General features: G+C 42.6%; 1 protein-coding gene across 5 annotated transcripts in view; it reads left to right on the top strand.

Annotated features, from left to right (window-relative positions):
• sptbn1 (spectrin, beta, non-erythrocytic 1) overlaps positions 1 to 21,479 on the top strand; it is a 369,807-nt gene extending 348,328 nt beyond the window's left edge. For all 5 annotated transcript variants that reach the window (XM_072507860.1, XM_072507861.1, XM_072507863.1 and 2 more), the window contains 4 exons: positions 5,960 to 6,198; positions 16,954 to 17,127; positions 19,849 to 19,891; positions 20,196 to 21,479. In XM_072507860.1, coding sequence (XP_072363961.1) covers positions 5,960 to 6,198; positions 16,954 to 17,127; positions 19,849 to 19,891; positions 20,196 to 20,411 — 672 coding nt within the window. In that variant the 3' untranslated portion in view covers positions 20,412 to 21,479. The remainder of the gene's footprint in view (positions 1 to 5,959; positions 6,199 to 16,953; positions 17,128 to 19,848; positions 19,892 to 20,195) is intronic.
• Positions 21,480 to 27,886: the final 6,407 nt, after the last annotated feature.

Raw genomic sequence — 27,886 nt, 5'->3', positions numbered from 1 at the left:
CTTCTCATAGGCCACCCCACCATCCCTGAGATCAGTCTGGTGAACCTTCATGGCACACTCTCTATATATGGTGCAAGTACACCCTTCATTGGGTAAGGAGACCAAAACTTATACATTATTCCAGCATTGCCAGGGCTCTTGCTAACGCCAGTCTCAGCAAGGCTCTATACAATTTCAGATCTTCGCTCCTGTACTCAAACCCTCCGATGTACATAACCCTTTGAGAGTTCCTGCGCTCATGGAGCTTCCCTTGTGTCCATTCCGAATAAGATCCATAAAGGAAAAAAAACAAACCTGGCACACATCACCAAATTGCACGAGATGTCAATTTAAACATAATTTGCTTTAAATACATGCATGAGTTTCCTGCAGCAAATGGATACGTATTTCAGCTCTCTCAAAAATAGCAAAGAACCAAATTGCAGGCCTGAAAGAAATTTGAGCCGAGCCTGCTCTCTTTAAATTAAGCGTTCCATTCGGACCGGTTGCTTAACTGCTCTACTGACGGTTTCAACACTGAATCATCACACATCTACATTAACAGTGTAACCTTACACTATTCATGGACAATAGACCTTATTTTTACACTTGCTCTACATTGAGTCCTAAGGCTCTGTGGTTCCATTAGCAATTTTTTTTCCAGAAAATGACTTCATTCACTCGAGTTATATGTTGAATTAGAGGTGAATTAGAGAGGTTAATTTTAAACAATGAAATTGAATGTTACCTGCAAGGAGATATTAGGTGGATAAATTATTCCAAGCATGTTTCTATCCAGTGAAATGCTGGATTTCTCTTGTTTTTAGTTTAATCTTTGATTCTTTAATACAATTCACAATAAAACAAAACACCACATTGTATTTGTAAACCTCAATTTCTGAACTTCCAAAATGAATATTGAATTTTTATTGCCTTAATTGCTCAGTAGCTGTTTTGGATGTGATGGTGGCAGTTCTCATTCACTGAACTGATGTGCATTGTTCAGAGTCTGAGTAGTAAGATCAACATTACTCCAAATAAGTTGAGGAATGACTACAAGTTTGCATTATGGTTCCCAGGTGACAGTGTTTTAACATTTAAGAGGTATAACAGAATTTTTCATTCGAGTGATTAAATCAAAAGAATACATGTTATTTCTGATAGGTGCTGACATCAAGGGAAAGCAAGGCTCAGCACGTACTACTTCCACATACCTATAAATTATTTCTGAAAGGGAATTTTGTACATTTTTGGCCATCCCAAAGTTTCACCGGGATCTTGGGTTTTAGTTGTGATTTTTAACTTGGTATTTTAAGTTTTCATAAAACTAATTGGTTTTTATTTCTAAAAAATTAAAATTCAATATAGGAAAATAAAGGATGTCTGTACTACATAAGGGAATTGAATGACAATGAAAAGTGGTATACTTTCTTAATATACCAACTTTTTTCTTTACTGCAAGAAAATAAGTAAATTTCAAATCCAAGACATTGAACACTTATGAAATCTTGTGTGCAGATAAGCAAAGAAGGATTTATTAACAAGATTACTCACATGTTTAGAAGCTACGAGCATGTTTAGAAGCTACTAATTAGAGTTTTGGTTTTCAAAGCCTTATTTTACATACAAATAACAAAATCCAGAGGGCACATGGACATCACTAAATGGAACCCAGAGCTATTAATACATCTTTTCCTAACCAGATAATAGCGTGACAGAACTAGGTGTAAACCTTTCTCTAAATTGTTAAATAACAAATGCTATAACTTAAATTTTGTCTACATTTACTATATTGATACATGTAGTGTTTTTGTAGATACAATAGTTGTTGTGTTGAATTATTTTCATTTTCTCCACTGTAGCTAAATTACAAACTTTTTTTAGCACATTTTTATAAACTGATTTCATAGAAGTAGTCCGTATTTTTCTTTGCATTTCTTGTATCTTCGTCTAGTCTGTATCTTGCACCAATTATTGTTGCAGTATTAATACTTTATGTTTTGTTTTTCTGCACTGATGGAGATGGACTGTGCATACCAGTACAGGAACTCTGCTTCGGTGAATGGTTCATAAAGTGCTGTATGATGACAAACACCCCATATGTTGATAATTTCATTCAATGAGTTGCGTTGAACACTAAAATTTCTGGTAACAAAATTAACTTGACCTGTAGCAGCATTTGAATTCTGTTTAATAGCAGTAAGACAAAGATAAAACGCTATTTTAAATTAATTTAGTTCCTAGCTAATGAGCTCCGAACAGAGTGCTTTTAACTTATTCCAAATTTTAATATGTAAAAATCAGTCAGTTCTCAAACATTTAAAGCGGTTAATAAATCTGGTTTGATCGTAATGATCTTAGGGCAGCTTGCTTGTACGATTTGTAATATATAGCCCCTTTTAATGTTTAACTTAGCCCAGTTTAGACGTTTTTGTTTTTGGATAATTTTTGTCAAATGTAATCTGTCATTGAAATATCTTAATTGTTCTGTGCACGTGAAGGTTGTTGATGCATTTTGTTTTCACCTTTAGTCACAGACTGTTCTTGCTGCATGTTGTTCATTATGATTCAATTGTTACAATGCTGACCACTTAATTGAGCAGTAAAGCATTGCTACTAACACCAGTTAAACCATTCTAACATTTGTTTTGGTTCTGTTGTAACTATCACTTGATTAACAGACTTGTCATTTTTGTTTTTAACGATATTAGTTTGTTTTTGCATGTGTATAGCATGTTTAAACTTTAATTATTAAAGTACATCTTATATTTAATGTTTTCTTTGTTAACTTTGTGTTTGTATTTTCAAAAGAGCATTATCATAATTTTAATTTTTGTACATATTTTTCTCTCGCTCAGAACTGTACATTTTTCATGCATCACTGAGGAAATTTAAGCCTAATAAGCCAGAGATCACAATAGCTCAAATGTGCATTGTTCTGAAACCTTTTTTTAATTCAGTGCTCCAAATTGTCTTTAGAAACTACAGCATTGGAAAGTGTAGATATAAATAGGTTATGTTCTCGAATCTTAATTTTTTGTCTGTGTCCATTCACTAACACTGTTTTGATTTGTTAGTCCTATCTACCATTTGTGTCTATCATTTTATAAGCTTCTTTGTAATGTCTCCCATTATAACTACCATTTTCTAACAGTAGGGGGCACCTGCGTGCTAAATTAAAATGTTTGTACAGCTGGCTCGTTACAGAACTGTCAGCTTTGACCATGCAATGTTCATGCATATTGATAGCCTTCTATTCTACCAAATCTTATAGAAAAGCATTGAGAGAGTTGAATTGAGGGAAAGATGTCACCAAATGAGACTACTAGAATTTAGCAGATATCTGCCAGAAGACAACTTAAACCCAAATTAAAATGGCAGATGAAAGTTATTTTGTTAAAATCAGTTTTCATTTGTGTGTCAATCCCTTAACATGATTTTTCAGTTACTAATGAGTTATTAATCACGGAGTTTAGGAATTGTTTACCATATCAGCTTTTAAGTACGAGTGGTATTGTGTAAACTGGTAGTTTAAAGAGGTATTGAAGCATATTTATCACGTGAATGTTCAGAGATAGGCTGTTTCTACAGGTTTTTTTAAACTTTGTTAACAGATGCAAAATATGAAGATTTGTGAGTGAAATGTTAATGGAATAAGGCAGCTAATTTTTGCTTTCCTTTTTCTAAAAATGAGTTGCATTTGTAAAGTTGAAAAGTTAGATTTGAATTGTCTAAAGAACTCTTGATCACCTAGCCATAGTTATTAATTGTGAACAAAATGGAAAATTAGAAAGTAAAGGAGACAACCGATCAGATTAATAAGGTATTCCGCTCGAACTGAGAATTCATAGGCAGAGGATGCTTCTGATGTAAAAAGCGTTCAAAATGTTGTCCTGATTTGTTGCACTGGTATGAGTGCGCGAATCTCTTTGCACATGTTTGATCCTCTTTTAATTCAAACTAAAGTACAAGTAAACACTCAGTTGTAGTAAATTTGCTAGTAACATGCTGGTCATAGTGTGACTTGCCAACTGCTGCATCCACCTTGCAAATACGATTCAGAAAAGCGAGAGAAAAGTATTGATAGCACAAGAACCAAGAGTGATCTGAATTTCTGTGGCTAAATCTAGTGGAATTACAATTCAAATAATTTGGATGACTGGATTTCTGAAGAAACGTACCCTGTCCAGATAGAAACTGCAGAGCTGCTGGAAGCTTGGCTGCTCTCTAGGTTGTCAGGATCACACTGCAGCAAGCAACATGAACAAGAAAGCAAGTGATGGACAATACCTTGGGTCTGTCTGTTTTGGGGGTAAATAACTGTATTGGCTTTGAGTGACTTTCTTGGCTTTTATTTCAAATCCATAATAGTTTTTTAAAAATGATAATTAATCTACTTAAAATGCTGTTTGCGTTGTGACCTGTGCTCCTTTTCTTATCAAACTACAAATAATTAAACCTAGGTGGTGGTGTTGGTCTGCATGATGTGATCTATAAAGATTGAAATTTTCTGCATGCCGAAACAATATCTTAATTGTAAAGAATGAATGAGCATAAGCAAAGCCTCAGTTAAAGGAGAACTCCATCCACATCATTAGAATGGGAGGATAGTACAAAGCTTTCAAAATACCTCATAATTTTTCTTTATTTTTATGTTGCTTTTAGCCCACTGTCAAAGTTTTCCCCACCTTCCCATAGCATGCGTATGGGAACGACTCTGGAATCGGATTTTGATAAATGGAATCCACCATGTTATTTGAGGGTCATACATTTATTTGCTGGGATTAAAAATAGATGTAAATCCTTGCATCATAAGCTTTCCTTTCTATTTTAAAAGTACAGCTGCAGCCATGTTTATCCTTGATTCTGCTGGAGTGGTTTGGTGTTACTTATTTGAATGCCAGCGTAGAGCTGCATTCTCTTAGCAATGTCACATCTGAATTTCTTTAAGATGATGTACAAGGAACAAGTTAAGATTTACAGGGTTAATTTTAGTCCATCTAAGAAAAATAGAAAGAAAATAAGAAGGAAAATAGTTTTTTTAAAAGCCTTTACTAATTGCTTCATCTTTTTTCTTAAAAAGAAAATATCATGATCGGCTTTGTTTATACTCATTCCATATATATATATAACAGTTTACCTTGTCCGGGTCACTGTTAACGTTGCTGTGTGCTTAGTCTCACTGGGTGAAGAAGAATATTGTTGTGACAAAAATGCTTTACATCTGCTTCATAGTTAGAAACTGCTTTTACATGTCCGTCACATCCACCGCCAAGGTTACATTAACTTCTTGGTAATTCACTCAGAAATTTCTCTATGTTAATTTTCAAAATAACATTTTTCACAAAGCACTTTTTTCACTAAATTAGCAATTCCAGGAACTTGTTCCATTCCCCTACCTCCATGAGATTTGAAAAATTCCTCGGACAACAAATCATGTTGAGGTACACATGCACCTGTGCCTGGTACCTCATTAAAAATGCCACATATAAACTTTAAAAAATAAATGTTGGCATGAGCTTTTTTGACGATGGTAGACATTATTAACCATTGTGCATACTCGCTCCTCATCCAATATCCACATTACATGCAATTCTAGCACCCATCAATGGCTCAGGATCTGGAGTTCAAATTCTAGTTAATTTTCCTCTACTTAGTACAGAAATCCTGTTGTCTCTTTAGCTCACTCTTCTCACTATGTGAATCCATGTCAAAACACTAGTCATCCATGTAATTCAATGCCACACTGCATTTGTCCCCACACCTTTAGGGGGTGGTTATCAATCCATAGAAATCCTTCAATAATGAATGTTTTACTGTACTCTGACTCAAATCCATTGAATACCCATCAGTACTCACAAACCAATAATGACATTTTCAGTGCATGGAGAATTCATAGTGTCCTTATATATGTGTTTGGTTTCAGCCTATTTTGGACTACATTTAAAACAGTGATTTATTTATTATCTGTTGAATCAAGGTATCTAACACAGTTGTAACAAGTGAGATGGTGAATGGCGCCACTGAACAGAGAACTAGTTCCAAAGAGCCCAGTCCTGCAGCTTCACCAACTTCAGATCGTAAAACCAAGACCTCACCTTTGCAGTCCCAATCTGCTACTTTACCAGTCAAGTCACAAGAAACGCCGTCAGCACAGATGGAGGGCTTCCTACATCGAAAGCACGAATGGGAAACACACAATAAAAAAGCATCAAGCAGGTTAATAAATTTCTACAGCGTACATTTTGTGAAGTAACTTGAATCTGGGATGTCTAATGTAATTTGTTTTTTTGTTTAGGATTTAGAAACCTTTCCTCATCTTCGTCTCAGGTAACCAAGAGGCGGGAGAATTTGCTATCTGGTCTGCTCCGTTCCACCCACTAATCTTCTGCCCTCGGTGTTAGTTTTACTTTCTTGTTGTGTCTCTTTTTGTATCCCTGTAGTAATGTACCCTTTTTAAAATAAAATGCACAAGCTATCAAGTGCGCAGGCACTTTAAATTATTTTGTAACTTAGAGGCTGACTTGTGATCAGCATGCAGGGGACTTTCAGCTCGTGGATGTGCAGTTTAGAGGGAACATTGTTTTGTAGTTGTTCGCATGTGACCAGGAGCTTTGTGATGTTGTCCATGAGACATAGGAGCAGAATTAGGCCACTCAGCCCATTGAGTCTGCTCTGCCATTCAATCATGGCTGATATTTTTCTCATCCCCATTCTCCTGCCTTCTCCCCATAACCCGTGATCCCCTTATTAATCAAGAGCCTATCTATCTCCGTCTTAAAGGCACTCCGTGATTTGGCTTCCATAGCCTTCTACGGCAAAGTGTTCCACAGATTCACCACCCTCTGGCTGAAGAAATTCCTCCGCATCTCTGTTTTAAAGGATTGTCCCTTTAGTCTGAGATGGTGTCCTCTGGTTCTAGTTTTTCCAACAAGTGGAAACATCTTCTCCATGTCCACTCTATCCAGGCCTCGCAGTATTCTGTAAGTTTCAATAAGATCCCCCCTCATCCTTCTAAACTCCAACGAGCACAGACCCAGAGTCCTCAACTGTTCCTCATACGACAAGCTGTTCATTCCAGGGATCATTCTTGTGAACCTCCACTGGACCCTTTCCAAGGCCAGCACATCCTTCCTTAGATACGAGGCCCAAAGCTGCTCACAATACTCCAAATGGGGTCTGACCAGAGCCGTATACAACCTCAGAAGTACATCCCTGGTCATGTATTCTCGCCCTTTTGACATGAATGCTAACATTGCATTTGCCTTCTTAATTGCCGACTGAACCTGCACGTTAAACTTAAGAGAATCGTGAACAAGGACTCCCAAGTCCCTTCGTGCTTCTGATTTCCTAAGTATTTCCCCATTTAGAAAATTGTCTATGCCTAAATTCCTCCTTCCAAAGTACGTAACCTCACACTTTTCCACATTGTATTTCATTTGCCTTTTCATTGCCCACTCTCCTAGCCTGTCCAAATCCTTCTTCTCAATACTACCTGTCCCTGTACAGATCTTTGTATCATCTACAAACTTAGCAACAGTGCCTTCAGTTCATTCTTCCAGATCATTAATGTACATTGTGAAAAGTTGTGGCCCCATCACTGACCCCTGATACACACCACTAGTCACCAGCTGCCATCTGAAAAAGACCCCTTTATCCCCACTCTCTGCCTTCTGCCAGCCAGCCAATCCTCTATCCATGGAGGTTACCCTTAACACCATGGGCTCTTTACTTGTTTAACAATCTCCTATGCGGCACCTTGTCAAAGGCCTTCTGGAAATCTAAATAAATCATGTCCAAAGAACAAAGAAAAGTACAGCACACGAACAGGCCCTTCGGCCCTCCAAGCCTGCGCCGACCATGCTGCCCGTAGAAACTAAAATCTTCTACACTTCCTGGGTCCGTATCCCTCTATTCCCATCCTAGTCATGTATTTGTCGAGATGCCCCTTAAACGTCACTATCGTCCCTGCTTTCCACCACCTCCTCCGGCAGCAAGTTCCAGGCACCCACTACCCTCTGTGTAAAAAAAAAAACTTGCCTCGCACATCTCCTCTAAACCTTGCCCCTCGCACCTTAAACCTATGCCCCCTAGTAATTGACTCCTCTACCCTGGGGAAAAGCCTCTGACTATCCACTCTGTCGATGCCCCTCATAATTTTGTAGACCTCTATCAGGTCGCCCCACAACCTTCTTCGTTCCAGTGAGAACAAACCAAGTTTATTCAACCTCTCCTCATAGCTAATGCCCTCCATACCAGGCAACATCCTGGTAACTCTCTTCTGCACCCTCTCTAAAGCCTCCACATCCTCCTGGTAGTGTGGCGACCAGAATTGAACACTATACTCCAAGTGTGGCCTAACTAAGGTTGTATACAGCTGCAACATGACTTGCCAATTTTTATACTCAATGCCCCGGCCAATGAAGGCAAGCATGCCGTATGCCTTCTTGACTACCTTCTCCACCTGTGTTGCCCCTTTCAGTGACCTGTGGACCTGTACACCAAGATCTCTCTGACTGTCAATACTCTTGAGGGTTCTACCATTCACTGTATATTCCCTACCTGTATTAGACTTTCCAAAATGCATCACCTCACATTTGTCCGGATTAAACTCCATCTGCCATCTCGCTGCCCAATCTCCAAACAATCTAAATCCTGCTGTATCCTCTGACAGTCCTCATCGCTATCCGCAATTCCACCAACCTTTCTGTCGTCTACAAACTTACTAATAAGACCAGTTACATTTTCCTTCAAATCATTTATATATACGACGAATAGCAAACGTCTCAGCACTGATCCCTGTGGAACACCACTAGTCACAGCCCTCGAATCAGAAGAGCACCCTTCCATTGCTACTCTCTGCCTTCTATGACCTAGCCAGTTCTGTATCCATCTTGCCAGCTCACCTCTGATACCGCGTGACTTCACCTTTTGTACCAGTCTGCCATGAGGGACCTTGTCAAAGGCCTTACTGAAGTCTATATAGACAACATCCACTGCCCTACCTGCATCAGTCATCTTTGTGACCTCCTCGAAAAACTCTATCAAGTTAGTGAGACATGACCTCCCCTTCACAAAACCGTTCTGCCTCTCGCTAATACGACCCCTTGCTTCCAAATGGGAGTAGATCCTGTCTCGAAGAATTCTCTCCAGTAATTTCCCTACCACTGACGTACGACTCACTGGTTCTCCTTTGTTTAACTTCCTTGTTACCTCCTCGAAGAACTCAAACAGAATTGGCAGACATGACCTCCCTTTGACAAAGCCTTGCTAAGTCAGTCCTATTTTACCATGTACTTCCAAGTACTCCGCAATCTCATCTTTAATAACGGACTCTAAAACCTTACCAATGACCGAAGTCAGGCTAACCGGCCTATAATGTCCCATCTTCTGCCTCCCTCCCTTCTTAAACAGTTTACATTAGCCACTCTCCAGTCCTCTGGGACCCTTCCTGCCTCCAGTGATTCCTGAAAGATCACCACCAATGCCTTCACGATCTCCTCAGCTACCTCTTTTAGGACCCTGGGGTGTAGTCCATCCGGCCCAGGTGACTTATTCACCTTCAGACCTTTAAGTTTCCCCAGAACCTTCTCCTTAGTGATGGCCACTGCACTCCCCTCTGCCCCCTGATTCTCCTGGGGCTCTGGCATCCCACTGGTGTCTTTCACCGTGAAGACTGATGCAAAGTAACTATAGTTTGTCTGCCATTTCTTTGTTTCCTATTATTACTTCTCCAGCCACGTTTTCCAGTGGTCCAATGTCTATCTTTGCCTCTCTCTTAGCTTTTTATATATTGAAAGAAACTCTTCCTATCTTCTTTTATATTACTAGCTAGCTTGCACTCATATTTTATCTTCTCTCCCCTTATTGCTTTTTTAGTTGTCCTCTGCACGCTTTTAAAGGATTCCGAATCCTCTGGTTTCCCACTAATCCTTGCCACTTTGTATGCTTTTTCTTTTTCTTTTATGCTGTCCTTGACTTCCCTCGTCAACCATGGTTGCCTTGTCCTGCCCTGAGCATGTTTCCTCCTCCTTGGGATGAACTTCTACTGTGCCTCCTGAATAACCCCCCAAAACTCCTGCCATTGCTGTTCTACTGTCTTCCCTGCTAGGCTCCTTTTCAAATCAACTCTGGCCAGCTCCACCCTCATGTCTTTGCAGTTCCCCTTATTTAATTGCAATACCTTATTTAATTGCAATTGCAAGTTACATCTTACTCCAGCTTCTTCCTCTCAAACTGCAGGGCAAATTCTTATCATATTGTGGTCACTGCTCCCTAAGGGTTCCTTCACCTTAAGATCCTTAATCAAGTCTACCTCATTACACATCACCAAATCCAGAATTGCCTGTTCCCTAGTGGGCTCTACCACAAGCTGCTCCAAATAAAATCTCTTAAACATGCCACAATTTCCTTTTCTTGGAATACTCTACCAACCTGATTTTCCCAGTCAACCTGCATATTGAAGTTCCCCCATGATTATTGTGGTATTGCCTTTTTTACATGCTTTCTCTATATCCTGATTTATTTTCTGCCCCACATCCTGACTACTGATAGCGGACCTGTACGTAACTCCCATCAGGGTCTTTTTACTTTGAGTTCCTCAACTCTACCCACAGAAATTCAATGCCTTCCGATTCTATATTGCTCCTTGCTACCGATTTAACTTAATTCCTTACTAACAAAGCAACCCCGCTGTGGTCAACCACTGTAGTGTATAATATGTGTATTGTGGTAAGTGGCCACTGAATTATATGTAATGTGGTAAACCACTGCCTGATGATTCCACCTCCCCTCGGGCCCAGTATAAAGGTGGCTGGTCTCTGCCTCTGATCCAGTTCGGGACCAGAGGCCAGGAGGTTGTCTGTTTAGTTTATTAAAGCCTCCGTTACGTTCGCCACTCGTCGTGTGTTCATTGATGGCATATCAATTTAACAAACTAAACCTCTTAAGATGAATTCATCTCTCAAGCCTGATCGCCTGGAGCTGGAGCCACAGGCAGCCGACGCCACTGCAACATTCGAGCACTGGCTAAGCTGCTTCGAAGCGTACCTCGGATCCTTCACCGACCTCCAAAAGAAGCAGATCCTCCACGCACGGGTGAGCCCGCAAGTCTTTCTTCTCATCAGGGACGCCCCCTCGTATACGGAGGCGATAATGCTGCTGAAGGGACAATATGTAAAGTCTGTAAACGAGGTGCATGCTAGGCACCTTCTTGCCATGAGACGACTACGCCCTGGGGAATCACTAGCAGAATTATTGCGGGTACTCTGCTGGAACGGTGACTGCCAGGCAGTATCGGCTACCCAACACGCGGAGCTGTTGATCAGGGACGCTTATGTCGCAGGCATGAAATCAAACTACACCCGCCAGCGATTGCTAGAAGGGGGTACACTCTGCCTCCCAGAGACAGTGCAGCTCTCAAACTCGCTGGAGGTGGCCTTCCAGAACATGGAGGCCTACACCTCCGACCACGCGGCACCCTCGTGGGTGCCGCCATCATCCGACCCGGGTGCGGCGCAAGCCTGTGCCGCGCAGCAGCCCGCCAACGCCGGAAGTCCGAAGTACTACTTTTGCAGCCAGGGTAATCATCCCAGACAACGCTGCCCTGCACAGAACGTGACTTGCAACGGGTGTGGGAGGAAGGGCCACTTTGCGAAAGCCTGCCAGGCCCGATCTCTCCCTAAAGCTTCTGGGCCCAGCAGCGCTGTCTGCTGCCTGTCGGGGCTGCCCCCAGCTGCCGCGCCATGTGCGACCCGTGGGCACCGCCATCTTCGATTTCGATCGCCACGTGCGACCCATAGGGGCCACCATCTTTAAAGTCATCTTGTACTCCACCTGTGACCCATGGGGGCTGCCATCTTTGATGCCATCTCCGATGCCACCCACCACGCGCGACCCATGGGGGCTGCCATCTTGGGACCACTCCGCAGCCTCCCGGGAGCCCTGCTCACCCGATCGTTCGCTGGCCGCCGCTACCTCCGGCCGGCCTACCCATCACCTTCCGAAGCTCGCCTCCATCACGCTCGACCAGTCCTGGCCTCATCACCTCACAAAATCTACGACCGTCCGGATCAACAGGCACGAGACGGCCTGCCTTTTCGACTCGAGGAGCACAGACCGCTTCATACACCCAGATACGGTAAGGCGCTGCTCCCTCTCAATTCTGCCCGTGACCCAGAAAATCTCCCTGGCTTCCGGATCCCATGCAGTAGAAATTAGGGGGTACTGTGTCGTGACCCTTACTGTACAAGGCGTAGAGTACACTAACTTCAAACTCTACGTCCTTCCCCATCTCTGAGCTACCCTATTACTGGGGCTCGACTTCCAGTGCCACCTACAAAGCCTTACTTTAAAGTTCGGTGGACCCCTGCCCCCCCTCACCGTCTGTAACCTCGCGACCCTTAAGGTCGCCCCACCCTTGCTCTTCGCTAACCTCACCCCGGACTGTAAGCCCGTTGCTACAAGGAGCAGACGATACAGTGCCCGGGACAGGGCCTTTATCAGGTTGGAGGTCCAGCGACTCCTACGAGAGGGGATCATTGAGGTTAGTACCAGCTCCTGGAGAGCCCAAGTGGTGGTCGTCAAGACTGGGGAGAAGCACTGGATGGTCATCGACTACAGTCAGACCATCAACCGGTACACGCAGCTCAATGAATATCCCCTCCCCCGCATATCTGACATGGTCAATCAGATTGCGCAGTATCGAGTCTTCTCCACTGTTGACTTGAAGTCCGCGTACCACCAGCTCCCTATCCGCCCGGAGGACCGGCAATACACTGCCTTCGAGGCAGATGTCCGCCTCTACCACTTCCTCTGGGTCCCCTTCAGCGTCACCAATGGGGTCTCGATCTTCCAATGAGAAATGGACCGAATGGTTGACCAGTACGGGCTGCGGGCCACATTCCCGTACTTGGATAACGTCACCATCTGCGGCCATGACCAGCAGGACCATGGCGAAAATCTCCGGCACTTCCTCCACACCGCTAAACTCCTGAACCTCACCTACAATAAGGAAAAATGCATTTTCCGCACAACCCACCTGGCCATCCTTGGCTATGTTGTGGAAAGCAGAGTCCTAGGTCCCGACCCTGACTGCATGCACGCCCTCCTGGAATTCCCCCTCCCCCACTGCCCCAAGGCCCTGAAGAGATGCCTGGGGTTCTTCTCTTACTATGCCCAGTGAGTCCCCAATTATGCGGACAAGGCCCGTTTAGAAATCCACCATTTTTCCCCTGACAGCTGAGGCCCGCCTGGCCTTCAACCGTATCAAGGCAGATATTGCCAAAGCCGCAATGCACGCTGTGGACGAGTCCATTCTATTCCAGGTGGAGAGCGATGCGTCGGACTTTGCCCTGGCTGCTACCCTCAACCAGGCGGGCAGGCCCGTGGCTTTCTTCTCTAGTACCCTCCATGCCTCCGAAATTCGACACTCCTCCGTCGAAAAGGAAGCCCAAGCCATTGTGGAAGTTGTGCGACATTGAAGGCATTACCTGGCCAGCAGGAGATTCACTCTCCTCACTGACCAACGGTCGATTGCCTTCATGTTTAACAATATACAGCAGGGCAAGATCAAGAACGACAAGATTCTGAGGTGGAGGATTGAGCTCTCCACCTACAACTACAATATCTTGTATCGACCCGGGAAGCTCAATGAGCCCCCAAATGCCCTATCCCGCGGTACATGTGCCTGCGCACAAGTAGACCGACTTCGGGCCCTCCACAATGACCTCTGTCACCCGGGGGTCACCCGTTTTTTTCACTTTATCAAGGCTCACAACCTGCCTTACTCCATCGAGGAGGTCAGGACCGTGACCAGGGACTGCCTGGTCTGCGCAGAGTGCAAACCGCACTTCTGTCGGCCAGACGGGTCACACCTGGTAAAGGCCTCTTGCCCCTTTGAGCGTCTCAGCGTCGACTTCAAAGGGCCCCTCCCCTCCACTGACCGTAATGTGAACTTCCTCAACGTTTTTGACGAATACTCAAGATTCCCCTTTGCCATCCCATGCCCTGACATGACCTCTGCCACCATCATCAATGCCCTGCACAGTCTTTTCACCTTGTTCGGGTTCTCCACCTACATCCATAGCGATCGGGGTTCCTCCATGAGCGATGAATTGCGCCAGTTCCTGCTCAGCAAGGGCATCGCCTCCAGCAGGACGACCAGCTAAAACCATCGGGGCAACGGACAGGTGGAGAGGGAGCACGCGACGGTCTGGAAGGCCGTCTCCTGGCCCTACGGTCTAGAAGTCTCCCAGTCTCCCGCTGGCAGGAGGTCCTCTCTGATGCGCTCCACTCCATCCGGTTGCTCCTGTGCACTGCCACCAACGAGACCCCTCACGAACGTATGTTTGCCTTCCCCAGGAAGTCCACCTCGGGGGTCTCACTCCCGTCCTGGCTGACAGCCCCAGGGCCCGTCCTCCTCCGGAAGCATGCGAGGAGTCATAACTCTCAGATACCCTCGTCGAGAAGGTCCTGCTCCTCCATGCCAATCCATAATATGCCTACGTGGCACATCAGGACGGGCGACAGGACACCGTCAACCTTCGGGATTTGGCACCTGCAGGACCATCACCACCACCCCCGACCCTACACTGTCTCCCCCCATCTCTACCCACCTACCTCAAGAACTGGCACCCACAGGCCCACCGGCGACCATCACCACCAACCCCGCCCATACACCCCCCCCCCCCCCACCAACTCAACAACTGGGTGAAGAAGAGGACAACACACTCCCAGATGCGCAGGTCTCGACACCGGTGCCCACACCACAGCCGGGACTGAGGCGATCACGGCAGAAGGTCAAGGCCCCCGAGACAGACTTGACCTTTAAGTCCATTTCACCCCCGCTGGACTCTTTTTTTTTTTTTTAACAGGGGGTGAATGTGGTAAACCACTGTAGTCTACAATATGTGTATTGTGGTAAATGGCTGTATTATATGTAATGTGGTAAACCACTGCCCGATGGCTCCGCCTACCCTCAGGCCCGGTATAAAGGTGGCTGGTCTCCCCCTCTGATCCAGTTCGGGACCAGAGGCCAGGAGGCTGTCTGTTTAGTTTATTAAAGCCTCAGTTATGTTCACCACTCGTCGTGTGTTCATTAATGGCATATCACCCTCACTTTGCCCATCTTCCTGTCCTTTCGATAGGACACATATCCTTGTATATTTAGATCCCAGCCCTAATCCCCTTGCAGCGACATCTCTGTGATGCCTACAACATCGTACTGGCCATTTTCAATGTGCGCAACAAGCTCATTTGCCTTGTTCCGTATACTGCATGCATTGAGGTACACCTTCAGTCTTGCATTGACCACCTCCCTTCTTACACTTGTCACCTTTTTTGCTCTGCCTGAGGGTGATGTTGTTCTCTTATTTTTGTTCTCTATTTCCCCTTCAGTTATGACACCTTCTAAGCTAACGCTCTGGTTCCCACCCCCCTGCCATATTAGTTTAAATCCTCCCGAGTGACACTAGCAAACCTCCCAGCCAGGATATTGGTGCCCCTCGAGTTTAGATGCAACCCGTCCTTCTTGTACAGGTCGCACCTGCCCCGTAAGAGATCCCAATGGTCCAGAAATCTGAAACCCTCCCTCCTACACCACTGGTTTAGCCAGGTGTTTAGCTGCTCTATCCTCCTATTTCTAGCCTCAATGGCACGTGGCACAGGGAGTAATCCTGAGATTACAACCCTAGAGGTCCTGCTTCTTAGCTTATTGCCCAACTCCCTGAACTCCTTCTGCAGGACCTCATCACTCTTCTTGCCTATGTCATTCGTACCTATGTGTCCAGCGCTAGTGCTCAAATATGCTGTACTTCAGCTTAATACAACAAACCAATTAGTGGTATAGTAATCTAATATACATATAAAGGGCTTCTATTGAATGTGTTTTAATCATTGTGCTTTTGTAGTCTTACCATGAAACCATAAGAAATAGGAACAGGGGTAGGCCATTTAGCCCTTCGAGCTTGCTCCACCATTTAACAAGATCATGGCTGATCTAACGCTCACTATGTCCACTTTCCTGTCTTCCCTTCGTCACCCTTAATTCCCCATTGATTACAAACCTGTCAATCCCAGCCTTGAAAAGGACTTCGGACTCCACAGCTTCCTGAGTTAAAGAATTCCAAAGATACCGCTCTTTCAGAGAAGAAATTCTTCCTCAATTCCGTCTTAAACGAGCACTAAATCTTAGTATTTTACTACCACTTTACCTTACACTACGCCAATCTTTAGGGACAATAGAGCCACTATTTGTTTTTTGTCTTTTATTTCCATTTCTACCTCTTTTATTTCAACTTTTTCTGCCTTTTGCTTCTCATCCAGTTTCCACCTTCTCTAACTCCCTGCTCAGATACCCACCCCCCCTGCCTTACGAGTTTAAAAAGATGCCCCACTGGAGATAATCTCTTTAAAGTTCAAACTTGTTTTGGGAGGAGGATCTCATCAATACTATTTATACCTAGAACATACAAAAGATTTTCTACTTAATTAATCTCCATAAAACATTCAACATGGGAAATCCCCTTGTAATTTACTGAGTAAATACAAAGAGAGACATGTAACTGAACCAGACCAAGAAAATCCTAACTTTGATTCTCAATATGTTCTGAACCAGTTGATGTCAGTCAGGTTTACCATGTGGACCCTACAATTGAAACTAAAAAGGGAACAATCAGCCAGCCAGGAATCTTGTTACCTATGTTGCATAAAGGTAGAATCGGGGGTTTGGCTGTTGTGTATTAGATAGTTAATGTCAGCAGCCTATTCACAGGAAGCATCGACTTGAGCAAAATAGTGGAAGGCTCATTACACCCATGAAACTGAATGAGTCTGTGTCCTTGAGAGAAAGGTAACATTTTTAATTCAACATTATGACTTTGCACTGTCAAATGATAGCAAATTTGAATCAATAAATGGTTGATGTATGACGAGATAAAGATGTAGAACTATTAACTTTTTTTTTTCATTTTTCAGATCTTGGCACAATGTGTATTGTGTGATAAACAACCAGGAGATGGGCTTCTATAAAGATGCAAAGAATGCAAGTTCAGGTATCACATATCATGGTGAGGTCCCAATTAGCCTAAAGGAGGCACTGTGTGAAATAGCTGTTGACTATAAGAAGAAAAAGCACGTCTTTAAACTAAAGTAAGTGCTTTCTTATTCATTCCATGTTTTTTGTGTTAGAAATGTCATGTGAGATCCAAACTGGTTTAACTGGTTTCACATATATTTAAAATGCATGAGTATTTATAAAATAAAGGTAACATGTAACTGAGAGGAAAAGATAAATGAGAGTACTGAAAATTTGAAATAGAAACAGGAAATTTGCGGCAGATTGTTCAGTATCTGAAAGAGAAAATAGGTTATCGTTTATGGAGTTGAACTAAAAATCTTATTCAAGCGTAAATGAAATAGTCCCACAATGTGGCATTCGGAAGTGGCTACGTGAACTTAGCAAATTTCAAACGTCATTGAGTTATGCCTGTTCTCAATAGCAATGGGTAATCATTCCAAATTAAATACAGAAAAATCAGATTCCTTTTGGAACTTATGCTGAGAAATGCCTGTGTTTGTTCAGATAGATCTGCAACATATCAGTAACTTTAAATATTTTTCTAAATTTCCATTCAAGCTGATTCTCATCAGTCTCAAGATTCTTTTAAAAAGTAAATACACTAGGAACCCACTGCATCTGTACATTTTGTGTACATAATTCACAGAGCAATTTGTAACCTGCTGATTGATCAGATACATTTACCTGTTGTCTCAGCATGCAAGATGCTTCACTTTACCAAACTTCACCCGTGACTTCTGAGTGACTTGGTAAGTTAAGGCAATGGTCTGTGCAATAGTATGATGCAGTTGGAGATTTCTATATTGTAATCTTTCACCCTCCTTTACAGCAGACTCTGCCTCTAGTTGCTGGGAATAGTTCCACAGATGCTAAATGTTCCACAGTACCCCACACAAATGGCCATCAACAAACTATTCAAACCAAAAGAGGCGACTAATCATTTTACCCAATATTTAACCACATCACTAGCAGGGTGTTGCTAAACCACAGTGTGTCTTAACCCGTATACGATGGACAAATGACTGCAAGTCTATTTCTTTAAATCAATCAATATTTATTCACAGGCATCCTATGTTATTGTTACACAATCACACTCCTAACATAAATTACACGACAGAGTAAGTTCATACGAGACGTTAACTTAACTTCAGAGATACTAGCAAGTACTAGGCGGATATTGGCATTTATCTGTATCCCAAATCTTTTAGTCCTCAATGGTCAGTCCTTGGTCTGGTCTGTTCCTGGCTCTGGTCTTCCTTCAGTTGGTCGGGTGATGGTTTTTCTAGCGTTGGCCGATGAAGGTCACCGTTGTTCGGTTGCTGCTGCAAAGAGCAATTCTAAGGTGGTGCAGCACCTTTTAACCTGCTTGGATTTTGAAAAATGAAATGAAATGTGCCCTTTTTGGGCGGTCTCTGTGTCATTTGTCCATCAAATTATCAGGGCTCGATCACCCTGATCGATCAAGTCAAATCAGGGGCTGCCACATCAATTTTGGGGTGGGCACTCAGTGGCCACGTCTGCAAATGTTGGGTGCAGGTAGGCCCATCCAAATAAGGAGTTTAGCGGCGGCACGGTAGCACAGTGGTTATCATTGTTGCTTCACAATTCCAGGGTCCCAGGTTCGATTCCCGGCTTGGGAATGGAACTGTGTGGAGTCTGCATGTTCACCCCGTGTCTGCTTGCGTTTCCTCCGTGTGCTCCGGTTTCCTCCCGAAGTCCAAAGATGTGCAGGTTAGGTGAATTGGCCATGCTAAATTGACCTTAGTGTCCAAAAAGGTACGGTGAGTTTACTGGGTTACAGGGATGGGGTGGAAGTGTGGGGTTAAGTAGGGTGCTCTTTCCAAGGGTCGATGCAGACCCGATGGGCCGAATGGACTGTAAATCTTATGATTCTATGAGGTTCTGCTGCGTCTGGTAAACGAGTGCAATTGACAGGAGAGTGCATTGTTCCTGGGATGGCCTTTTTCCTGTGTATTGGAGAGTCTGGGCTGCAGTTTATTCATCAGTGTTTGTTTGAGCTGCAGCCTGCTTGTCCTTAAACTTGGCCAATTCTCCCAGCTTCCTATGCAGGGCACCATCTTAGGTGGCCGTTTGGCCACAAGGGATAACTGGATAGTGACTTATGCGCCATGACACTGTTCTTTTCCTTCTCTAACCCCGAGATCCTAAGGCAAGTTGTACAAGTTCCTGAGATCAACAAACTCATTTCAGCTCGATGACTAAATCCAGAACCTTTTTAATTCATAGAGTTCTTTGTAATAAAGAAGAAATGTGATCAAGCTCATCAATTATTGGTAAAATGGAGAAAAGCAGTATTTAAGAAAAAATATTAGGAATTAGCATTTAGTGCAAAATTCTGCATGAACTTTTTTAACCTTTTTTTATCAGTGATTGTAGAAATGACTTAAAATTTCTTATAGATGTAAATACTTTCTAAATAACCAAGCATATGCTACCAAATATGCAAAGACATGTGTAGCAATCTATTTTCCATTCAGTCCTCACCTCCCAAATTTAATGCTGGAATTCCATGAATAGCAGTTGCCCTTCAGTATTTCGCACATTTTTACCCAATTCTTTGTATATACAGTGTTTGTCAGCCTGCTAGTTGATTGTGGGAGCATTCTTGCAATCCTTTTTTTCTCGGCAAAACACGACTAGACTAGAGAATATTCTGTTCCTTATCTTGGAGCCACTTCAGCTGTAAATTAGTGAGTGAAACTTGAAAATTTGCTGCTGTGAGGTTTAGGTTGCAACAATAATGCAGATAATGTGTTTTTTGCTCACAACAGGTTGGGCGATGGCAATGAATATCTCTTCCAAGCCAAAGATGATGTAAGTTTCTAAGTCTGTCGTGAACAATATTAGAGATTCGTTATCGTGTTTGTATTTTCATATTCCAGGTAGTTTGATTCCTCATTAACATCTTCCTGAATCTTTGATGCTCGAGTTAAGTTTTCCAGCGTTTGTTTCTGTCTGTATATAAACCTTTTTTTTCTTAAATGAAGTTTTTCCTAAGTGTATGCCATCCCAATGTAATGCACTTTGTCTAGTCATGTGTAATTTATTTACTGATGCATAGCATAAAGTATCGATACCATGAAAACAAACTTGGTGACTCCTTTATTTTACTCAACAGGAGGAAATGAACAGCTGGATTCAAGCTATTACTTCAGCTGTGACTACAGATAAGAGCGAGGCAATTCCAAGCAGCCAGAGTACCCCAGCAGCTAGCCGTGCACAGACCCTGCCAGCCAGTGTTGTGTTGACTGGTGAATCCAGTCCTGGCAGACGAGAGAAAGATAAAGAGAAAGACAAAGAGAAAAGATTCAGTCTGTTTAGCAAGAAGAAGTAGAGCAGTTCAGCCGCCTGCACTTCTTATATCACCAACAAAACTCTAGCATGAGCGTTTAGAATACATTACACTGTGCCTAATGTCCCTCAAACCAGTTAGTTTTAATTCACAGAAAGCATCAGAGTGTTGCTAATCTGTAGAAAGTGGGGTACATTGGGCAGTTTTCATTTAAAAATGAAAGGACCAGTTGTTGATGATTTGTATGTAGTTTAGGGTCCAAATATCTAAATTTCTCCTCAATTTTGTGAGGCTGTCTTGGAAATAAAACAACCTACATCCATGTGCTACTGGAATGCAAGGCAGCAGTGCTTTTGAAAACTCTTATCGTGCACATGGAATGTGTATTAAAAAGATTCAAAATACTTGTCCAATTCCATTTATTAAAGTTGCTATCCTGAGTCTTGGCTAGTAGAAACTTACATTTCCATTTATTTAAAAAAAAGTATATTGTATCATCTTTGCTATAACAAAAGGCAAATGTGCATTAATTTGCACTTTAATTAAAAAAATCATGTTAGCCTGGCAGCAGATATTAACAAAAACTGCTGGGTCTTGTGCAGCAAGCGTGAATAAAGAATGTTGGTATATAAGAATGAATTAGTATACTGATTCACTGTTAAATAATCTGTAATTTTAACTTTTCTTTTTTGTTGCTCAGTTGCATTATACTGTATGTTTCAAATAATTCTAGTACAAAGTATAAAACTTTAGATGTATATTAAAACCTTTCAAGGCATTGATGTTAAGTGTTGAAGTGGGGATTCATTATCTGGAAAACTAATGTTACTACTCAAATGGTTATTTGCTTGTTGGCTAAAGCACTGCGTGTCATAATTTTGCTACATTACCTTACTATTTGATACATAGTGTGTATTTCTGTCATTGTTAACTATTGTAATGAAAATTTCATCTTACTGCACAATCAGGATAATTAATAGGAATGAATCCTTGCAAAGACTGGGCCGGTAGTCATGTAGTACAACGGGCTTTCAGTTGTATGGGACTGCACCTGTAGACTTTACCCTATCTGTTAAAATGTACGATGTCATTAAATGCTTTTAAAACTTATTGTGCCATGAGTATTCTTGTATAAGTTTCAATAAACCTTCTGTTTTAGAGCTAAATGCAGTTTGTGTACGTTATAGAAACTTTGCCTCAATGTATGTCATATCTGCGTTCTAACTGCTTAATCAGTAAGTTTATCGCCTTGGAAAGACCCTTGCCAATTTCCCAGGAATTCAACTTCAATAGTTTTGATGCAGGGTTGAAATGTCTAGTACTCATATGTATTAATCTAAAGTGACTTGTGTTGTGTGCATCTATATTTCAATTTTCTATACTAGTAATCCTGCTTCCATTTCTGAGGGTGCCCAATACTTGCCAAATTACAGGCTGCTTTAAGTTGTTGACTCTGATTGGACCTAAATCTGATCTAAAATTTATATGGCCACTTCCATCAGCTAGATATCCTGCCTAAAGCTCTCAGTTGTAAATGCTACTGGTCAGAAAAATCTCTTCATGAAATATGTATTTTAAGGACTGTTGAGACATAACCACTTGGATAGAATCCAATCCTTTCATTATTTTAAAGACCTCTGTCATGCCCCCACAAAATCTGCACTTTTGAGTTTAAAAAAAAAGGTCCAGTTCTCTGAACCTATCCTGACAACTAAAGATTCTTAAAACAAATAAACAAGAAAGTGGACCTCCTTTTAATATTTTTCAGAGCCTCTGTATACTCCACTTTGTGAAGGAGCCACAATTGGAGACAGTATTCTAAATTAAATCAACCCAAGACCCTGTACACATTGAGAATTATACTCATGGGTGAACACCAGTTTATATATTTTTGCAACAGCTTCATGACACTTGATGGATCTGCAATAATACACAAACCTCCAGCTTGTAAATTTTACTGCTCAACGTTTAATTAATTAACATAGCACTCTAACTCTACATGTCACCAGCAAATTTGTTCATACTCCTGTTGCTCTCTTTGGTTGGCTCTTAATTTGGCTCTGTTTAATTACGTTTGCTCAAGAGTCGCCAGGTATCTTTCGACACCGCCACAAGGTTCAGAACTGAATACTGATCAATGACTCGATACATCAGTTAGTAAGTTCAAAAGCAATGCTCATTTATTTACACACAGTCAAATCTACTCATGCATAAACTCTACAAACTAAACTGCCACTATTACTAAAGCCTATACTTAGTTTCGGGTGCCCACTCAGTCAGAGGAACAATGGCCGTTGCTCGGTTATGAGGCTGCTGGGTTGAGCTGTTTACAGGGTAGCAACTAGGAGCGTCTATCTCGTAGCGTGCGTTGACTTGGAACTTAATTGGTCTGATGCAGCTGCTAGGCTGGTCTCTCCGCTGAGAGTCAAAGCCAAAGAAGAACGATTCTCCCTTGGGGAATACCTTTTATACTAAAAAGGGCTTTGTGTGCTTTTGGGTGGGCCTTGAACTTGGCCTCAACTAATTGGGTATTTCCCAATCAGTCGTATCGATCTTCCTCCAATAGAGGGGTGTTGCCCTGATCGCTGGGCGTGGCCTAGGTGACTATTGGTCTGCTTTGTCTTAGTCTCTTCTGGCACCGGGGAGTCTGCCTTAACATTGTGTATCTAAATGTTTCCCTTTTGTCCCCGGAGATGGCTCATTAGTATGTAGATTGCTTGGCAGTTTCTGTCCTGTATGAGAGTTTAAGGTTCTAATCAACAGACAAAGCTTGCACCAGCTTGTTTCTTAGTATTGTCCAATTTTCCCTGCATTCTTTGCAAGTGTCCATTTTGTAATCGGGACGTGGCCATCCCAGATGGCTACATTCATGCCAATGCCTTTGTGCTGATCATTAAGGATAGTGAAGAGCAATGGATGCCCGTGAGATCACCAGTTAGGTTGTCCAAGCAGAACTGATGGATTAATAACCACCTGTCAATGCAATGTAACCAACTTGGTATCCAATTTAGAATCTCCCCACATTCTACAAAATGTAACATTTAGCACCCATTTTTCACAACTTCTATCAACAATGCTTGTTTTTAATGCACCTAGTGTTAGCTTCGAGCTGTTTCCAGTCAGATTTAGCATAACCAAAAGAACAGTAAAATACCCCTCACTCTGCTCCAACAGCATCATTCCCATTGTTGGAAGAAACATCCCACCCTAATGCACCAGTGACATTTCTTCCATTTCTCTGACTGAAGTATCAAGCAGTGATTTGCAAGCAGTGATTTGGGACATTGGGGCAGCTTTTGTGCTGCTTTATGTTCCCGCTAAGAATTGGACTTCACTTAAGACTTGTACAGACAGAAAAGATTTTCATCCTTTCAATCGATATATAGCAGGAACAAAACACTCGGAGATACAAGGGTAGACTACACACCAATGTACATGTTGGGAACTTGGGTTCATGAGGTCAGCCAGCCCCTAAAGATATTCTGTATATTATAGAAGGAAAATTCTTACTGACTTTCCCCCCCCCCCCCCCCCTCCCCAAGGTTTTCCACAATCATTTTTGGGATGCGAGTGTTGCTGTTATTTATTGTCTATCCTCAGTTGCACCAAAAAGGTGATGGTCAGCCTTTTTACTTGTAGCGGGTTGATACAATGGAGTGAGATGCTTGGTCATTTCCGATAACAGTTGAGTTTGCCAAGTTGCTATAGGACAGGATTCGCGTAACAACACGACTTGAGTACCAACAAAATATTTCCTTACGTGAGTACATTAGTGAACCAATTGAATTTTTTGTTTTACAATATTATGACAGTTTTATAATCACTGATGCAAGCTTTTTATTTCCAGGTTATTATAAACAGAATTAAAATTGTCAACCTACCGTAGCAGCATTTGAATGAACATTCTCTGAAAATTAGCAGTGATTTGAAACTGCCTAAACTTGGGTATTAAACTCTGAAGTTAGTGATGCTAGGGGTGATATGATGAAAGTATTTAAAACACTAAAGAGTATTGGGAAAGTGGATAGGGAACATTGTTTTGAGAAGGGAATCCAGAACAAGGAAATCTAGTTTTAAAATCCGAACAGTTCTAGGTTGACACCAAATACAAGAAAATGTTTTCACGGAAATGGCTCTGAAGATATGAAACTGATGTCCCAAATGGCCATAAAACCAGTGAGGTGTTTGAAAGGGAGATGAACACCTAATTAGAATCATCAAATCCCTACAGTGCAGAAGAGGCCATTCAGCCCATTGAGTCTGCACTGACCCTCTGAAAGAGCACCCTACCTAGGCCCAAGCCCATTTCCATCCACGTAACCCCATCTAGGGGCACTTCCGCATAGCCAATCCATCTAACCTAGGAAGTGTTGCTAACTTTTGCCTTAGTTTATTTGCTCTGTTTTATCACCTTTGCTCTTGAGTCGCCAGGTATCTTTATGATACCGCCACGTGGTTCAAGTCCGAGTAATGATCAATAATCCAATACACTGCTTAGTAAGATTTAAATCAAAGCACATTTATTATACACCGTAATCACTACTCATGTACAAATTCTATGTCTAAGCTACTTCTACAACTAACAGGCCAATACTTAACTTGGAACTGGCCCACCAGGTCAGGGAAACGAATGGCCTTTCGTTTTTATGTTCTGAGCCTGCGGGATTCGAAGTTGGTACAGATTGGTAGCTAGGAGCGCCTATCTCGTAGGGAGCGTTGAAGTAAAATTTACTGGATATCGGCGGCGGCTGAACCGGTCACTTGCTGAGTGACCCGGTCAAAAAGAACGATTTGAACTTGGGCTTGATTCTTATAGACCCCAGGGGCTTCCCGCCTTTTGGGGCAGACCCTGTACCTGGTTCCAAGTGATTGGACTTTGTCCCAATCACTTGGTTCGATTTTCTCCAATGCTGGAGCGGTTCCCTGATCGATGGGCGGTCCTGAGGTGGTCTTTCACCTCCCATTGTGTAGACTTCTGCTGGCGCCAAAGAGTCTGGTTTTGCTTTATGTGTCTAAATGTTGCTCATTGTTCCCGGGGATTGCTCATTAATATGCAGATGGCTGGTGTTTTGTTATGCTGATGGTTGCTGGTATCGATCTTGTCTGGCCTTTCCAGAGGTAAATACACACTAAACCTGCAGCTGCTCGTTTGTGTCCTGTTGGCTGACTTTCCCATCAGCCTTTGCCGTTTGCCATTCTAAATCGGGAGTTAGCCATTTTAACTGGCTACATTCCCTCCTTGTGATCCTAACGCGAAGCGTGAAGGATCACATAACTATGTTGCTTTCCATTCCCTGACCTGGGGGGGACACTTCCTTCATGGCCTCTGCACTGACCATAGCTATGCAAAACATTTTTAACTAACAATTCTAAGGGCGCTATGTCAAACAGGGACATGCATTACAAAACAATAAACAGGGAACCTCTAACTATTCTTAATACACAACACTCACTTAAACATTTCATCATCCTAACTTCCTCAACCATACAAACAAAGTCATAGCATTTTATACATCAGTCTTCCTGGCTTGGCAGTCAAGCTCAGGATCGCACAATTTACTCATGAACAGTTCTTTACGTTTCTTTATTTACAATAAACGCAAGTGAATGCACTTTATTGTAGATCTCGGGGGTCTGGTCGTATCCGAAAATAGGGGATCTGATCCTATATACCGGGGTTCGAGCGCGGTAGGCTCTCCTCCATTTCCGTAGACGCTTAATCTGCACTATGCAGCAGAGTATCGCAAATACCAGTAATGTTTCTATTACATAGGACAGAGAGTACCAGGTTATAAACCTGGCACACCAAGATGATGTGGTGTCGCTGGTGACTGGGCTCTGGGTACTGCGGGGAAGTGGAACATTAACGGCTGGGGGGCTTGAAGTCATGGGGTTCGCGTTCACGCGCAACCAAAAGTCCATAAACATGATGCTGATCCATATGAAGGAAGTCCTCATGGCTCTTCTCTTCCTTTTCTTTCTTCTCTTCTCCGGTCCTGGAGCTTCTGGAGTTCTGTGGAAACAAGCACAGTGTCTGTAACTATCTTTGTTTAATATCTCGTACGATAGCGTGTGGTTGGCAACCTAAAGGTTACCTAAACAAAACTTTTTGAACTGAAAGTGCCAAAATGAGGTGCTTATGGGCTGCGACGGGTAAGAGTTGGATGGAGTACCCGGGTAGGACGGCTACCAATGCCGTGTCTCTCCTACCCGAGCGTAGTTGACCAGAGGGAGGGTTCCCAGGCAGGACGGGTCCCAGGCCGTTTCTCCACTACCTGAGCAACCGACAAAAACTGTAGTCATCGTGGTGGGGCTGCCGTAGTAGTTCTTTCCTTCGAACCAGAAGGGCAGTTACGAACGGGCGTCTGGTTTCTTAACCAGTCTCTGCAGACAAGTCCTCCGACGTTTCTGCTGAACTAAGTGTCTGGCAACGGTGAGTCTCTGTAGGCAAGTCCTCAGAGGTTTCAGCCGAATAGGCGTGGGGCAGTGAGAAAAAATTCTCCTGTCGGACATACAACATTTAACAAACGTACAAACAACATAAAACATTCTGCAGGTTCCATCAGAAAGGATAACACTCCTCCCAAGCGGTTCCTTTTCAAACATCATCTGGACACCTGTAATTGATAATATGGAAAAATGTGTCATTTGAAACATGGACGTCTGGCAATATCTGGTCTGAGAGAAACATGAGAGAATGTAGGGAAAGATCCCACAAAGGGTTAACAGCAGCTGCCAGGAGAAGGATTGTAAAATGCAGATATCCTTGGTCAAGCAGGCTCAGTAAACAAGACAAACAGGATTTTGAATGAAGCAAAAAACAATGGCTCACACCTTCATTGAAAGTAACTAACTTAGTAAGGATCTGGGAAAGAATGGATGAGTTCAGTTGAATTTTGTGATAATTCGAAGTGTAAAATTTGATAATACCAGGTTTATCAGTCTACGAGAAACATAATATCAAAGCCAAAATTGAGCTGAGGACACAATTGGAAAATAAAACTATAGAAATGACAGGAATTAAAAGTAACACCTATTGAAACCAAAGCATTTTGAACATCACAAAGGAAACAATGTAATCAGATCTATGAGATGAAGTCATGTCAAAATGTATACTTAGTTGGATTAAAAGGTTTAGATCAAAAGGTACTTTTTGCAATCAAAGAAAATAAGAGTTACTTTACAATAACAACAAAAAACTTAATTGTTAGAAAGCAAATATAAACCTCGAGACCAGGGCGGGAACTATCAGAACCAGAACGAGAACCAGAGCTAAGAGGGAGAGAGAGAGAAGCAGAGAAGGAACAAGCCGCTAGACTCAGATTACAATCAGCTCGGCCATGGGAAATGGACAGGGCAGAGCAGCCGAGCTAAAATAGCTAATACATCTAAAGAAGACCAGGTTTTAAAAAGAAGATTGATTGTCAAGTTGGGCCTGAAGGTCCCTTCAACCAACCAGAAGGATCCAGAAGCAAGATCTTTTTACTTTTCTGTAAAGACAGTGATTGCATCTTTTA

The sequence above is a fragment of the Scyliorhinus torazame genome, chromosome 1, assembly GCF_047496885.1.
Source record: "Scyliorhinus torazame isolate Kashiwa2021f chromosome 1, sScyTor2.1, whole genome shotgun sequence".
Lineage (NCBI taxonomy): Eukaryota > Metazoa > Chordata > Chondrichthyes > Carcharhiniformes > Scyliorhinidae > Scyliorhinus > Scyliorhinus torazame.
Note: the sequence above shows the minus strand (reverse complement) of the source record. Positions and strands in the feature narration are given on the sequence as shown.